The sequence below is a fragment of the Phyllobates terribilis genome, unplaced genomic scaffold, assembly GCF_046119375.1.
Source record: "Phyllobates terribilis strain yellow unplaced genomic scaffold, ASM4611937v1 Scaffold_13__5_contigs__length_258822181, whole genome shotgun sequence".
NCBI lineage: Eukaryota > Metazoa > Chordata > Amphibia > Anura > Dendrobatidae > Phyllobates > Phyllobates terribilis.
The window spans coordinates 175,937,837-175,953,634 of NW_027362773.1; the positions used below are offsets into that span (position 1 = coordinate 175,937,837).

General features: G+C 45.3%; 1 protein-coding gene across 1 annotated transcript in view; it reads left to right on the plus strand.

The window, feature by feature from the left end:
- OTOG (otogelin) overlaps positions 1-15,798 on the plus strand; it is a 650,929-nt gene that overhangs the window by 13,186 nt on the left and 621,945 nt on the right. Inside the window, exons 3-6 of the mRNA XM_073657941.1 lie at positions 8,687-8,841; positions 14,610-14,731; positions 14,806-15,011; positions 15,107-15,240. Of these exons, the coding sequence (XP_073514042.1) occupies positions 8,687-8,841; positions 14,610-14,731; positions 14,806-15,011; positions 15,107-15,240 (617 nt within the window). The remainder of the gene's footprint in view (positions 1-8,686; positions 8,842-14,609; positions 14,732-14,805; positions 15,012-15,106; positions 15,241-15,798) is intronic.

Below are 15,798 nucleotides of genomic sequence, written 5' to 3' on the forward strand. Positions count from 1 at the left end.
GTATAGTAGAAACACTTCTGTGGCGCATGGAACGTAAAGATTTACTCTCGTTATATTTTTTTAGTGAGAAACCGGATGATGGAAAAAAATACTGAATCCATAACCAGGTTCTGATGCGCGAGTATTCACCGTGTCTTTATTATATCCAGGTTCCGTGGCCAAGACCGATATCTGAGGGGGAAACACCAGCAAGTGACAGTGCAGGCAGCAGTCCTCTAACTAAATCATCACTGCAGTATGTAGAGAGGGACTACAACTCCCAGCAGGTGACAGTGCACAAAGACACGGTGGTTGGAACCAAAGATCTCAAATTTGGACTCATCAGACCAAAGCACAGATTTCCACTGGTCTAATGTCCATTCCTTGTGTTCTTTAGCCCAAACAAGTCTCTTCTGCTTGTTGCCTGTCCTTAGCAGTGGTTTCCTAGCAGCTATTTTACCATGAAGGCCTGCTGCACAAAGTCTCCTCTTAACAGTTGTTGTAGAGATGTGTCTGCTGCTAGAACTCTGTGTGGCATTGACCTGGTCTCTAATCTGAGCTGCTGTTAACCTGCGATTTCTGAGGCTGGTGACTCGGATAAACTTATCCTCAGAAGCAGAGGTGACTCTTGGTCTTCCTTTCCTGGGGCGGTCCTCATGTAAGCCAGTTTCTTTGTAGCGTTTGATGGTTTTTGCAACTGCACTTGGGGACACTTTCAAAGTTTTCCCAGTTTTTTGCACTGACTGACCTTAATTTCTTAAAGTAATGATGGCCACTCGTTTTTCTTTACTTAGCTGCTTTTTTCTTGCCATAATACAAATTCTAACAGTCTATTCAGTAGGACTATCAGCTGTGTATCCACCAGACTTCTGCACAACACAACTGATGGTCCCAACCCCATTTATAAGGCAAGAAATCCCACTTATTAAACCTGACAGGGCACACCTGTGAAGTGAAGACCATTTCCGGTGACTACCTCTTGAAGCTCATCAAGAGAATGCCAAGAGTGTGCAATGCAGTCATCAAAGCAAAAGGTGGCTACTGTGAAGAACCTAGAATATAAGACATATTTTCAGTTGTTTCACACTTTTTTGTTAAGTATATAATTCCACATGTGGTAATTCATAGTTTCGATGCCTTCAGTGTGAATGTACAATTTTCATAGTCATGAAAATACAGAAAAATCTTTAAATGAGAAGGTGTGTCCAAACTTTTGGTCTGTACTGTAGTTGTTGATCAATATTAAAAATAATATTCTAAAATACAACTTGCCTAATAATTCTGCACACAGTGTAAATCATCACTGCAGTATGTAGAGAGGGACTACAACTCCCAGCAGGTGACAGTGCAGGCAGCGGTACTGTAACTAAACCATCACTGCAGAATGTGGTGAGGGACTACAACTCCCAGCAAGTTTTCTTTTACATGATGCTGTTTTCCACAGTGAATTTCCAGAAAGATCTGCGCCAAAATCACACAATGCAAATTTACTGTTGTGGATTTTCTTGCGGATTTGCTCTGATTTTCTATAGAAATTCTGCAAGAAAAATCTTCTCCATTTGAGCAGATCTTGGGCCTCGTTCAGACCTCTGTAGTTTTCTGGTACATTGAAAAACTAAACAAACTGATTTTCATCAAGAGGACGGATTAGAATTGCATCAATCTGTTACTATATGCAAAAAAGAATAACAAACCTGGATATGTGAACTGCGGCATAGAGGATAAAGCTGCGAATTCTGTCGGTCAACAATATGGATGTAAAGAATCTTTCACACGTTCTGAAATCTCTGGTACTGGAAAAACCAGGATTGGAGATATCCGTGTCTACCCGTGTGCCGTCCGCGTGGTAACCGTGTGCCGCCCGCGTGGTAACCATGTGCCGCCCGCGTGGTAACCATGTGCCGCCTGTGTGCCGCCCGTGTGGTAACCGTGTGCCGCCCGTGTGGTAACCGTGTGCCGCCTGTGTGCCACCCATGTGGTAACCATGTGCTGCCCGTGTGGTAACTGTGTGCCGCCCATGTGGTAACCGTGTGCCGCCCGTGTGGTAACCGTGTGCCACCTGTGTGGTAACCGTGTGCTGCCCGTGTGGTAACTGTGTGCCGCCCGTGTGGTAACTGTGTGCCGCCCGTGTGGTAACTATGTGCCACCCGTGTGGTAACTGTGTGCCGCCCGTGTGGTAACTGTGTGCCGCCCGTGTGGTAACTGTGTGCCGCCTGTGTGGTAATCGTGTGCCGCCCGTGTGGTAACCGTGTGCCGCCCGTGTGCTGCCCGTGTGGTAACTGTGTGCCGCCCGTGTGGTAACCGTGTGCCGCCCATGTGGTAACTGTGTGCCGCCCGTGTGGTAACCGTGTGCCGCCCATGTGGTAACTGTGTGCTGCCCGTGTGGTAACAGTGTGCCGCCCGTGTGGTAACCATGTGCCGCCCGTGTGGTAACCGTGTGCCGCCTGTATGGTAACCCTGTGCCGCCTGTGTGCCGCCAGTGTGGTAACCGTGTGCCGCCTGTGTGGTAACCATGTGCCGCCCGCGTGGTAACCGTGTGCTGCCTGTGTGCCGCCCGTGTGGTAATTATGTGCCGCTGGATCACTCGTATCGGCGCCTGGGAATCCATGTACAGTTACTGCTGTTCCCGAGTGCCGGGTGCTGAACGCTGCCCTCATCTGTTCCCTGCCGGCGCTGCGGTCGGCACCAGCAGGGGATAATGATAACCGTTGTATTCAGCCCCCGCCATGTCCAGAAAGTGAAAAATAAGAAGAAAATAAAAACCCCTTATACTCACCTGTCTGACAATTCTGCATGAGGAGCAGAGGAGAATGACGTGCTGCAGCGAGCAGGCCCATGAATCGCGCTGAGCTCACTGAGTGACAGGACACGGCTCGCTGAACTCAGCGCAGATCAGGTGCCTGCTCGCTGCAGCGCGTCATTCTCTGCTCCTTAGCGCATCACATACAGTATATAGAAAAGCCCCCCTCCCCCACATATAGCATACAGTATATAGGCAACCCCCCCCACAAATAGCATACAGTATATAGCCAAGTCCCCCTCCCCCACATATAGCATACAGTATATAGAGAAGAACCCCTCCCCCACATATAGCATACAGTATATAGACAAGTCCCCCTCCCCCACACATAGTATACAGTATATAGACAAGCCCCCTTCCACACATAGTATATAGACAAGTCCCCCTCCCCCACACATAGTTTACAGTATATAGACAAGCCCCCTCCACCATAATTGAGACCTCCAGATCTACTATTGTATTAGGCATATAATAATATGTAATAATGTAAGCTCTCCATCTTCTGCACTCATGGAGCCTTCTTGATGATTATTGCATTAGCATTAGGAGAGAGGAGATGCGGCAGCTGCTGCATGCTGGGTAGTGACTCCCACCAATCACAGCACAGCCTCACCCTGCTCCTTCTCTAAGGTGGCAGAGAGGAGTGAGGGGCAGACTGCTGGGGTGACCTCCCCCCGCCACAAGAGCTCATTGCGCTGGGTGGGGGAGGGGCACTGGGAGCTGGTCAGATGGACAGCTCTGCAGGGGAGGTGTCAGTTACCACACTCATTAGCTATGCAGGGCTCAGCTACTCCCCATCCATAGCTGCACCTCCACCTTGCTCTGAGACCTGTGCAGGACAGGTGTTACTGTAAATGGCAGGTCTCCTGCCCTGATGTCAGCCAGACTCTAACACCTAGCATGAGCACAGCAGAGGAAGGAGGGAGTGCGCTGCTATGGGTGCGGATTAGCTGAGCAGTGCATTGCTGTGCTAGTGTAGGAGGTGGAGAAGCCATCTATCTCTAGTCAGTGCTGGCCCTGCAGCGGGGCCCACCAGGGGATTCCCCGGTTTCCCGGCAAGCCAGTCCTAGCCTGTGTGCACCAGAGAATACCCTGCAGCCAGAGGGTTGGTACCAGGCTTGCGAGCAGACGTGCTCTAGAGGTGCCACAGAGCCCAGCGTGAGAGGCCTCAGCCGGAGGCTTGTGTCACCTAAGGGCCGGACCCCTCCTGATAAGGTCCAGACCCCTCACAGAAGTGCCCTGAGTTCTGCGCACGTTAGCCAGTGCCAGGACCCGAGCTCTGCACTGATTAAGTTCCCGGGATCCGACGTCGCCTGTCAAGAGCCGAGGTCTAGATCTCCTTACCCCAAGCCTGAGAGACGGTCAAGCTGAGAAGAGCTGAGAGAAGACTGCGACAGGAGAGGTGCACCAGTGATAGCGGTGGAACCGCTCGAGTGAACAGGGCCGTCACTTCCAACTCTCACCTATGGTACTGGGGACAGTTGGGATTAGGACTTCAGGTTGGGAGATCGCTGATTGGTGCGTGGGAAGCTCAACAGGACCTGATTGATTATATCCTTGCTCCGGAGTGTTGGAGTGCTGTTCTGACGGTGAGCTGGACTCTTTCTATATATCACAAGCTAAAGATGCCGCTCAGAAGTCTTGTGCTTCATGCAGATCCATCTTACATAGTTACATAGTTTATAAGGCCGAAAAAAGACAAGCGTCCATCCAGTTCAGCCTATTTCTTGTGCACTGCAGCTATTCCGCAGCGTTGATCCAGGGGAAGGCAAAAAAACCCATGCGGTATAGGCCAATTTACATCATTGAGGAAAAATTCACTTCCCGACTCCAATCTGGCAGTCAGATTAAATCCCTGAATTAATTAACTATCACTAAGCATAAGATGTAATTTTATTGTTCTCAAGAAAGGCGTCCAGGCCTCTCTTGAACTCAGTAAGTGAGTTGGACATCACCACTTCCTCTCCCAGAGAGTTCCAGAGTCTCACGGCTCTGACTGTAAAGAATCCCCTTCTATGCTGGTGCAGGAACCTCCTTTCCTCCAGACGCATAGTGTGCCCCCTCGTCTTTGTCACCATCCTTGGTATAAACAGGTCATGGGAGAGATCTCTGTACTGCACCCTCATGTATTTATACATGTTTATGAGGTCTCCCCTAAGCCTTCTCTTTTCCAACGTAAATAGGCCTAATTTTGACAACCTCTCTGGGTATTCTAGTCCCTCCATTCCCTTTATTACCTTAGTCGCCCTCCTTTGTACCCTCTCTAGCTCCAATATGTCTTTCCTGAGCACCAGAGCCCAGAACTGTGCACAATATTCTAAGTGCGGCCTTACCAGCGCTTTATACAGAGGAAGAACAATGTTCTCATCATATGCCCCTATTCCTCTTCTGATGCATGCCATGACTCTATTTGCCTTTGCAGCTGCTGCCTGACACTGGGCACTCCAATTTAATTTGCTGTTAACCAAGACGCCCAGGTCCTTCTCCATGTCAGATTTCCCCAACGGTTTCCCATTTAATATGTATGGGTGACTGCTGATTTTCTTTCCCATGTGCATGACCTTACATTTATCGGCATTGAACCCCATTTGCCATTTTTTGGCCCAACTCCCCAATTTATCTAAATCCTCCTGTAGCTGTGCCCTATCCTCATCTGTATTAACTACTTTACAAAGTTTAGTATCATCTTGACATCTAGGATGGGGTGTGATTGATGGCCCTGCCATCCAGACATCTAGGACGCGGTGTGATTGATGGCCCTGCCATCCTGATATCTAGGACAGGGTGTGATTGATGGCCCTTCCATCCTGACATCTAGGACGGGGTGTGATTGATGGCCCTGCCATCCTGACATCTAGGACGGGGTGTGATTGATGGCCCTGCCATCCTGACATCTAGGACGGGGTGTGATTGAAGGCCCTGCCATCCTGATATCTAGGACAGGGTGTGATTGATGGCCCTGCCATCCTGACATCTAGGACGGGGTGTGATTGATGGCCCTGCCATCCTGACATCTAGGACGGGGTGTGATTGATGGCCCTGCCATCCTGTCATCTAGGACGGGGTTTGATTGATGGCCCTGCCATCCTGACATCTAGGACGGAGTGTGATTGATGGCCCTGCCATCCTGACATCTAGGACGGGGTGTGATTGATGGCCCTTCCATCCTGACATCTAGGACGGAGTGTGATTGATGGCCCTGACATCTAGGACGGGGTGTGATTGATGGCCCTGCCATCCTGACATCTGGGACGGGGTGTGATTGATGGCCCTGCCATCCTGACATCTAGGACGGGATGTGATTGATGGCCCTGCCATCCTGACATCTAGGACGGGGTGTGATTGATGACCCTGCCATCCTGACATCTAGGACGGGGTGTGATTGATGGCCCTGCCATCCTGATATCTAGGACGGGGTGTGATTGATGGCCCTGCCATCCTGATATCTAGGACGGGGTGTGATTGATGGCCCTGCCATCCTTGAAACCTTTCAGAGTGCACTAGCTAAAGCGGACCTTTACGATAAATGAAGGTAGAGTGGGGAATATAAGTATATGATTCTCTGCCGATTTTGCAAGTTTTCCCACCTACAAGGAATGGAGAGGTCGGTAATTGTTATTGTAGGTCACTTCACCTATGAGAGACAGAATCTAAAAATAAAATCCAGAAATTCAGTGAAAGATTTTTACATAATTTGAATTTTATTGCATGAAATAAGTATTTGATACAATAGAAAAACAGAACTTAATATTTGGTCCAGAAACCTTTGTTACAATTACAGAGGTCAGGCATTTCCTGTAGTTCTTGACCAGGTTTGCACACACTGCAGCTGGGATTTTGGCCCCTTCCTCCATACAGATCTTCTCCAGATCTTTCAGGCTTTGGCGCTGTCGCTGGGCAACATTGAGTTTCAGCTCCCTCCAAAGATTTTCTGTTGGGTTCAGGTCTGGAGACTGGCTAGGCCACTGCAGGACCTTGAAATGCTTCTTATTGATCCACTATTTAGTTGCCCTGGCTGTGTGTTTCAGGTCATTGTCATGCTGGAAGACCCAGCCACGACCCATCTTCAATGCTGTTACTGAGGGAAGAAGGTTGTTGGCCAAAATCTCGCAATACATGACCCCACCCATGCTCCCTTCAATACGGTGTAGTCGCCCTGTCACCTTTGGAGAAAAGCACCCCCAAAGTATGATGTTTCCCCCACCATGCTTCACGGTTGGGACGGTGTTCTTGGGGTTGTACTCATCCTTCTTCTTCCTCCAAACACGGCGAGCAGAGTTGATAGCAAAAAGTTCTATTTTGGTCTCATCTGACCACATGACCTTCTCCCGTGCCTCCTATGGATCATCCAGATGGTCATTGGCGATCTTCAAACGGGCCTGGACATGTTCTGGCGTGAGCAGGGGGACCTTGCGTGCCCTGCTCGTTTTTAATCCATGATGGCATAGTGTGTTACTAATGGTAATTTTTGAGACTGGTCTCAGCTTTCTTCAGGTCATGAAACCAGGTTCTCTCGTGCAGTTCTGAGCTGATTCTTGACAATTCTCAGAATCACACTCACCTAATGAGGCGAGATCTTGCATGGAGCCCCAGACCGAGGAAGATTAACAGTCATCTGGTGTTTCTTGCATTGTCTAACAATTGTGCCAGTAGTTGTTGCCTTCTCACCAAGCTGCTTGTCTGTTGTCCCGTAACCCATTCCAGCCTTGTGCAGGCCTACAATTTTGTCCCTGGTGTCCTTAGACAGGTCTTTGGTCTTGGCCATGGTGGAGAGGTTGGAGTGTGATTGAGTGTGTGGACAGGTGTCTTTTATTCAGGTAACGAGTTCAAACAGGTGCAATTAATACAGGAAATGAGTGCAGAGTAGGAGGCTTCTTACAGAAAAACTAACCGGTCTGTGAGAGCCAGAATTCTTGCTGGTTGGTCGGTGATCAAATACTAATTTCATGCAATAAAATGCAAATTAATTATGTAACAATCATACAATGTGATTTTCTGGATTTTATTTTAGATTCTGTCTCTCACAGGTGAAGTGACCTGTGATAAAAATTACAGATCTCTCCACTCTTTGTAGGAGGGAAAGCTTGAAAAATTGGCAGTGGATAAAATACTTATTTTCCCCATTGTACATTTAAATGTGCATTATTTATTTTAGTACATTTCTCTGATAACCCCTTTAATCGGCAAAATAATTGTGAAACCAACGTTCTTTAAACAGGCTGCAGATCACCCGATAAACAAAACGCTCATTCATCAGGTGAAATCATCTTTTGCGCAGAACAAAAAAAAATCCTTGTTCTTGGTGGGTCATTGTCCTGATCGCTCAGAGCTCATAGTTTACTGCAGTTTGCGTATGTAAAGAAGCTATTAAATAATCATCGATTGGTAAAGGTTTATTGATCAGTGGTAGTTTAGTGCTGCCGGACCGTGTGAACACATCCTTAGATGTAGGTATAATGTAACTCGTTAAGCAATGAATCAACTGACTTAAGATTGGAGGAGACAATAAGATGCAAAGATAAACAAACTTGCTGGCCAACATGGACCATCAAATTTTAGATGAGTTTTGTGTTTGTTCGTCTATTGACGATTGTTGTTTGTGTTCATGTGTATGCTCTAGACATGTGTTGTGTGTGTACATGTATGTGGTGTAGATGTGTCGTGTGTATATGTATGTGCTGTAGATGTTTCATGTATGTGCTCTAGACATGTGTTGTGTGTGTACATGTATGTGCTGTAGATGTGTCATGTGTATATGTATGTGCTGTAGCTGTTTCATGTATGTGCTGTAGACGTGTCGTGTGTACATGTATGTGATGTAGACATGTCATGTGTGTATACGTGTATGTGCTCTTGACGAGTGTTGTTCCTGTACATGCATGTGCTAACCTGTTGTTTTTATTTCAGTCTATAATACAGGGCCAGAGCGGGAGAACATGTGCCGAACGTGGGGGCAGTATCATTACGAGACATTTGATGGACTTTATTTTTTTTTTCCTGGAAAATTCACATATGATCTCCTGCGCCACGTAGAACCAGACGAGCAAAGTTTTGCTATACAGGTCAGATGCCTGCACAGTTTCTCTTCATTTCTACTATAACTCCAATCATTTCTGTAGATCTCCGGTGACCAGTGAGCTGTGTATTGCGCTAGGGGACAACCGGTACCATGATAATTATCATTTACTTTGTCTTCTTGGTTGCAATGACCTTGAGATCTTCTGTGTCGCTGTATATTAGATATGGTGCACAATGCACTGATCACCAATCTGACTAAATAACATGGACGTGACAGCGCACACTGCATCTCATTGGCTTTTGTACATTGCACCATTTTCTGGTGGCAAGAGACCTTCTCTCAGACTGAGTCCTCAGGGTCAGCGGCAGTGAGTAATCTGTGATAATATATGACACGAGGACGGACGGAGCGACACTACTGCTCCCCAGATAACGCCATATCAGGGGTGGCTAATTAATTTTCCTGAGGGGCCACATGAGAGACCGTGACTGTTGTGGATGGCTGAACCAATAGGCTGAAATTAATTCTGCTCAATATTAATATTAACATATTAATTATAATTATTTTATATTGTATGACTTAATATTGAGCAGAAATAAGTATGCTGACACCCCCTATAAACTGTATGAGCCTGCACACATCCCCTATAGATCGTAAGAGCGATCACACAGCCCCCTGTATACAGTATGAGCCCCCACATAGCCTCACTATATAAATAAAAATGAAAAAGTTCATCCAGGTCACCATACGTAGTAGAATTTCTCAGGACGGGCAGGGATTGAGGCCTGGCAGCAGGGTGGATCAACGACAGAAAAGAGAGATTTATCCAGCACAAAATCCAGGGAAATAATTGTCAGGGATTCCAACACCGGGGAGATCACGCGATATCTTACCCTGCCGTCACGCTGTCAGTATTTCGTCCAGAATCGCGAGCACTCGATCCAGACTTCTCGCTACGTGGATATCGGCAAGCGACCAGTGAGAGTATGGAGTCACACCTCTGGGTTCCAAAGCCTGGAATGTTTATGCCTTTCGTACCGTCACTGTCAGCTTCACGATGGCCCAATTATTATCCTCTGCCACCACTGGCCGTGTTTGAAATATAATACAGACCTGGCCCGACGCCTGCGTTTTGGTAGCGTGTATGGGTTCGGGGAAGGGAACGATTACAGAACAAAAAAAACAGAACTATTAAATTTTATGTTTAATCCCAAAGGGGGGCAGTGTTTAGGAAAAATATATACATAAGGATGTTACAAAGGAGACATTAAAATGCATAGGCAGTTACATAAAATAATCAGGATAAAAGAAGAAAAACTTAAACTATACGATCGCAGAGACGATTCAATATAGGTGGAGGAGGGGCTCCCCAGTTTAATTATGCTGTTATTGAACAGGAACCATTGCTTATAATCCTTATACCCCCCTGGCAATGAGTGCTCCTGTATTTTCCATGGGTTCTCTTGTACCTAAGGGGAGATTTACCCACACACCCCTTGTGGTGACATCATGTCGGCTGGTCTCCAGTCTGTACATTTTTATTAAAAACGCTAACTTCTGTGATAACTCATCGCTCATTGATCGCAGAAGCTTGCAAACGACGCCATTTTCCAGTTATGATTTCACCTTCATTTAGAGACCACACATCGCATAGCTGCAGTCTGCTATTCTGGGGTTTTTGTGCTACAGCTCTCTGATTTGGCTTGCAACAATGAAAAACTATGTATGCATTCCCCGGCTGTTTCTGTCACTAGAAATATGGCTCCTGTTATTGTCAGACTCATGGGACTTACAATGCTTCATATTTAGTTTCATAGTCGGATTGTCTAAAGATTTCTTTGTTAAGCTCGGGAAAGCAACTTTCCCAGTTACAAGCAAATTAGTGCAACACTGCCAGTAATTACTCCCCTGCATGTGCCAGGGACAAGAGCTTGCTTCCTAATGAAGTTATAACACTCCTTGGCTGGCATTTGTTTGTGTAAACTATTTCTCAGGCTTTTATTAATTGGGGCTTTGTGCTGAGCAAATTGGGAATAAGGGAGGGGGGTGAACATATATGTCAGGCAAATATGGAAGAACATTTTCCTGACATTAATATTTCCCTGACAATAATCAAAAACATGACATTTATTTAAACATCATTAAAAAGATGCTGTAAAGAGCATGGTGTCTGACACGTTTCCAACTGTGTGTTCTTATTCATAGTATATAACATGTGTTAGCACAATGGATCCAATAAATAGTATGTGAACAGGATGGGACATAATAAGCCAATTAGCGTTCATGAATATGCATGAGCGTGTCCTATAACTAGTAGAGATGGTGTCCGCTTGGTTTCCATCAGTTATCAGCTCTGGTGTTGATTTGATCCCAGTAATTCGCTCTGGTTTTAGGGTCGGCGTGGTCTCTCGCTGCACATAGTACATGGCGGTGATGATCCTTTCTCTACCAGCTATAGTGCGGATTATTATCAAGTTGTTAATATTGCGAAAAAGAATCTCCCTATTCTATATACAGATAAGGCCCTTAAAACCATACTTGATAAAGGTTGTAAATTTGTATCTAAATGTGGAATGACAACAGGTAATTTAATATCCCCCGTGACCATACTAATACAAGTGGGATAAAACTGCTTATCTATCAGCGGTTCATATATATGTGGTCAAAAAAAGTGTGGATTATCTTCATATATGTTTAATATGAAAAAAAAAAGATTAATACAAGTAACAGAGAGAATTTGAGGATTTAATGAACTGCAGCAGTGAATATGTCGTATGTGTCATTACCTGTGAACAGCGCGAGATTCACCATGTCGGGTGCACTACAAGAACCTTGCGGAAGAGAATCTCTCGACATTAGTACGATGCCCAAAACCCAGCTCCTCGGACAACATGGAGGAGATGTCAGGTACCTTAGGGTTAATACTATTCAGACAATTCCTGCCCCCTAAGACAGGTGGGGACAGATTACCAAATGTAAGATATAAGGAGGCTTCATGGATTCTTAAATTAAAGTGTATATCGCCAAATGGCATGAACATGAAAAATGACTTCTTGTATATTTATTAGTGAATGTGAAGGTCCCTCTTTACACGCTCATGAATATTCATGTATTCTAATGGTGTCACGATGTCCCATCCTGTGCAGCCAGTATTTATCTGATCCATTGTGCTAACACGTTCCACTATGAATAAGAACACGCAGTGCGAAACGCGGCAGACACCATGCTGCTTACAGCAATTTTTAACATGTACTCTTTTTAATCATGTTTAAATACATTTCTAGTTTTTAATTATTTCCCTGAATTTTGTGCTGGATAAATCTCTTTCCTGCCGTTGAGCCTCACTATATAAAGTATGAGCCCCCACATAGCCCCCTATATACAGTATAAGCCCCCACATTGCCTCTCTATATAAAGTATGAGCCCTCACATAGCTCCCTATATACAGTATGAGCCCCACATAGCCTCATTATATACAATATAACCCCTCACATAGCTCTCTATATACAGTATGAGCCCTCACATAGCTCCCTATATACAGTATGAGCCCCCACATAGCCCCTATATACAGTATGAGCCCCACATAGCCTCACTATATTATTTATTATTATAGCGCCATTTATTCCATGGTGCTTTACATGTGAAAGAGGTATACATAGCAAAAACATTTACATAATCATAACAAAACATGACAGTGACTGGTACAGGAGGAGCGAGGACCCTGCCTGCGAATATCCACAGTCTACAAGGGATGGGTGAGGATTCAGTAGGTGAGGGCCGGGCTGGTCATGCAGTGGACCGATGGTTACTGCAGGTTGTAGGCTTGTCGGAAGAGGTGGGTCTTCAGGTTCCTTTTGAAGGTTCCCACAGTAGACGAGAGTCTGATATGTTGGGGTAGAGAGTTCCAGAGTAGGGGGGATATATATATATATATATATATATATATATATATATATATATATATATATATATACATATATACATACATATACAGTGCTGGCCAAAAGTATTGGCACCCCTGCAATTCTGTCAGATAATACTCAGTTTCTTCCTGAAAATGATTGCAATCACAAATTCTTTGGTCTTATTATCTTCATTTAATTTGCTTGCAAGGAAAAAACACAAAAGAGAATGAAGCAAAAATCACATCATTGATCATTTCACACAAAACTCCAGAAATGGGCCGGACAAAAGTATTGGCACCCTCAGCCTAATACTTGGCTGCACAACCTTTAGCCAAAATAACTGGGAACAACCGCTTCCGGTAACCGTCAATGAGTTTCTTACAATGCTCTGCTGGAATTGTAGACCATTCTTCTTTGGCAAACTGCTCCAGGTCCCTGATATTTGAAGGGTGCCTTCTCCAAACTGCCATCTTGAGATCTCTCCACAGGTGTTCTATGGGATTCAGGTCTGGACTCATTGCTGGCCACCTTAGAAGTCTCCAGTGCTTTCTCTCAAACCATTTTATAGTGCTTTTGGAAGTGTGTTTTGGGTCATTGTCCTGCTGGAAGACCCATGACCTCTGAGGGAGACCCAGCTTTCTCACACTGGGCCCTACATTATGCTGCAAAATTTGTTGGTAGTCTTCAGACTTCATAATGCCATGCACACGGTCAAGCAGTCCAGTGCCAGAGGCAGTAAAGCAACCCCAAAATATCAGGGAACCTCCGCCATGTTTGACTGTAGGGACCGTGTTCTTTTCTTTGAATGCCTCTTTTTTTTCCTGTATACTCTATGTTTATGCTTTTTCCCAAAAAGCTCTACTTTTGTCTCATCTGACCAGAGAACATTCTTCCAAAACGTTTTAGGCTTTCTCAGGTAAGTTTTGGCAAACTCCAGCCTGGATTTTTTATGTCTCGGGGTAAGAAGTGGGGTCTTCCTGGGTATCCTACCATACAGTCCCTTTTCATTCAGACGCCGACGGATAGTACGGGTTGACACTGTTGTACCCTCGGACTGCAGGGCAGCTTGAACTTGTTTGGATGTTAGTCGAGGTTCTTTATCCACCATCCGCACAATCTTGCGTTGAAATCTCTCGTCAATCTTTCTTTTCCGTCCACATCTAGGGAGGTTAGCCACAGTGCCATGGGCTTTACACTTCTTGATGGCACTGCGCACGGAAGACACAGGAACATTCAGGTCTTTGCAGATGGATTTGTAGCCTTGAGATTGCTCATGCTTCCTCACAATTTGGTTTCTCAAGTCCTCAGACAGTTCTTTGGTCTTCTTTCTTTTCTCCATGTTCAATGTGGTACACACAAGGACGCAGGACAGAGGTTGAGTCAACTTTAATCCATGTTAACTGGCTGCAAGTGTGATTTAGTTATTGCCAACACCTGTTAGGTGCCACAGGTAAGTTACAGGTGCTGTTAATTACACCAATTACAGAAGCATCACAGGATTTTTCAAAGGGTGCCAATACTTTTGTCCACCCCCTTTTTTAGGTTTGGCGTGGAATTATATCCAATTTGGCTTTAGGACAATTCTTTTTGTGTTTTTTCATTGAAGACAAATTAAATGAAGATAATAAGACCAAAGAATTTGTGATTGCAATCATTTTCAGGAAGAAACTGAGTATTATCTGACAGAATTGCAGGGGTGCCAATACTTTTGGCCAGCACTGTATATATACACAGATAAAGTATGAGCCCTCACATAGCCTCCTATATACAGTATGAGCCCCACATAGCCTCCTATATACAGTATGAGCCCCACATAGCCTCCTATATACAGTATGAGCCCTACATAACCTCCTATATACAGTGTGTCATGTAATTAGATCCTGATGTGACTGCTTAACTGTGACAGGTGCACAATGACCCCTCCTGCGCCTCCCATCCGTACTCCTGTGCTCGCTCCGTCACTCTGTATTTTGGTGGCTCTGTGGAGGTGACGTTACAGAACCGGATTGTTCTCCTCAATAACCTCAGGTGAGTGATTTCCTCATGGGTGGAGGGTGAAATTTGTATCTGTGGTGCAGCCCCAGTGACTGTGTCTCCCCCAGGGTTCAGCTGCCATATGTCACCGGAGCCCTGAGGATACAGAGTCTCTCCGAATATACCATTGTCACGCTACCGTACATTTTCTCCTTGACCTGGGACGGAAGCTCCGCCATTTATCTAAAGATGAGCCCTGAGTATGTAGGAAGAACCCAGGGACTGTGTGGAAATAATAACTGGATTCCTCATGATGATCTGGTGACAAGTTATGGTGCGGAATTATCTCTCTATAGATTCTCCATTTCATATCTATCACAGCACGCAGATTACTACCTTTCATTTGCTCTTTTTCCTGCCACTTTGCAGGTGAGATGACAGAGAACATCGAGGAGTTTGTGAACAGCTGGAGGGAGGATTTACCTCAGAAATCATGGATGAACCCCTCAACCCCTCTGGCGTATGAGCCACCATGTGCGTCATTACCACAGCTGGAGAGACAGGTACTCACTAAACACCTGAACAAGGAATGTATAAGCGGGGCCCAATTGCAAAACTAGACAACCAACAGAAGATTTGACCCCTAAAATATAACTTTTATTCGAATATGCTAAAAAGGACTCAGTAGTCACCATAACAACAAACACAAAAACAAGACAAAATGCCAGGGAACAGGGATAAGTCACACATCAGTCAGGAAGGATTACGGGCTCTATCTGTCCCTATTTTGTCCCTAAATTCTCTCCCTTCCTGACAGCGGAGGTTGGCACCCTAATTTTTGCTCCGTGGCGCCCCCGCTCAACGTCGGTGTCCCTAATACCCCTGGTAAATCTCTATCTTTATATTTAAAAAACCACAATCGTGAATAAAAGATAGAGAAAAGTGAACGTACAGATTAAGAAGCCGACAATTCATCATAGATATGCATTTAAGGAGACCCAAGTCTATATATTGCGACAATAATAATAGCCCTGGGAATATTTAGAAGGTAAGATTTGTCTCAAGATAGCTGGTTTATTACATTCATACACAAGCCAGCATATACTAAATAACCAAAGCTA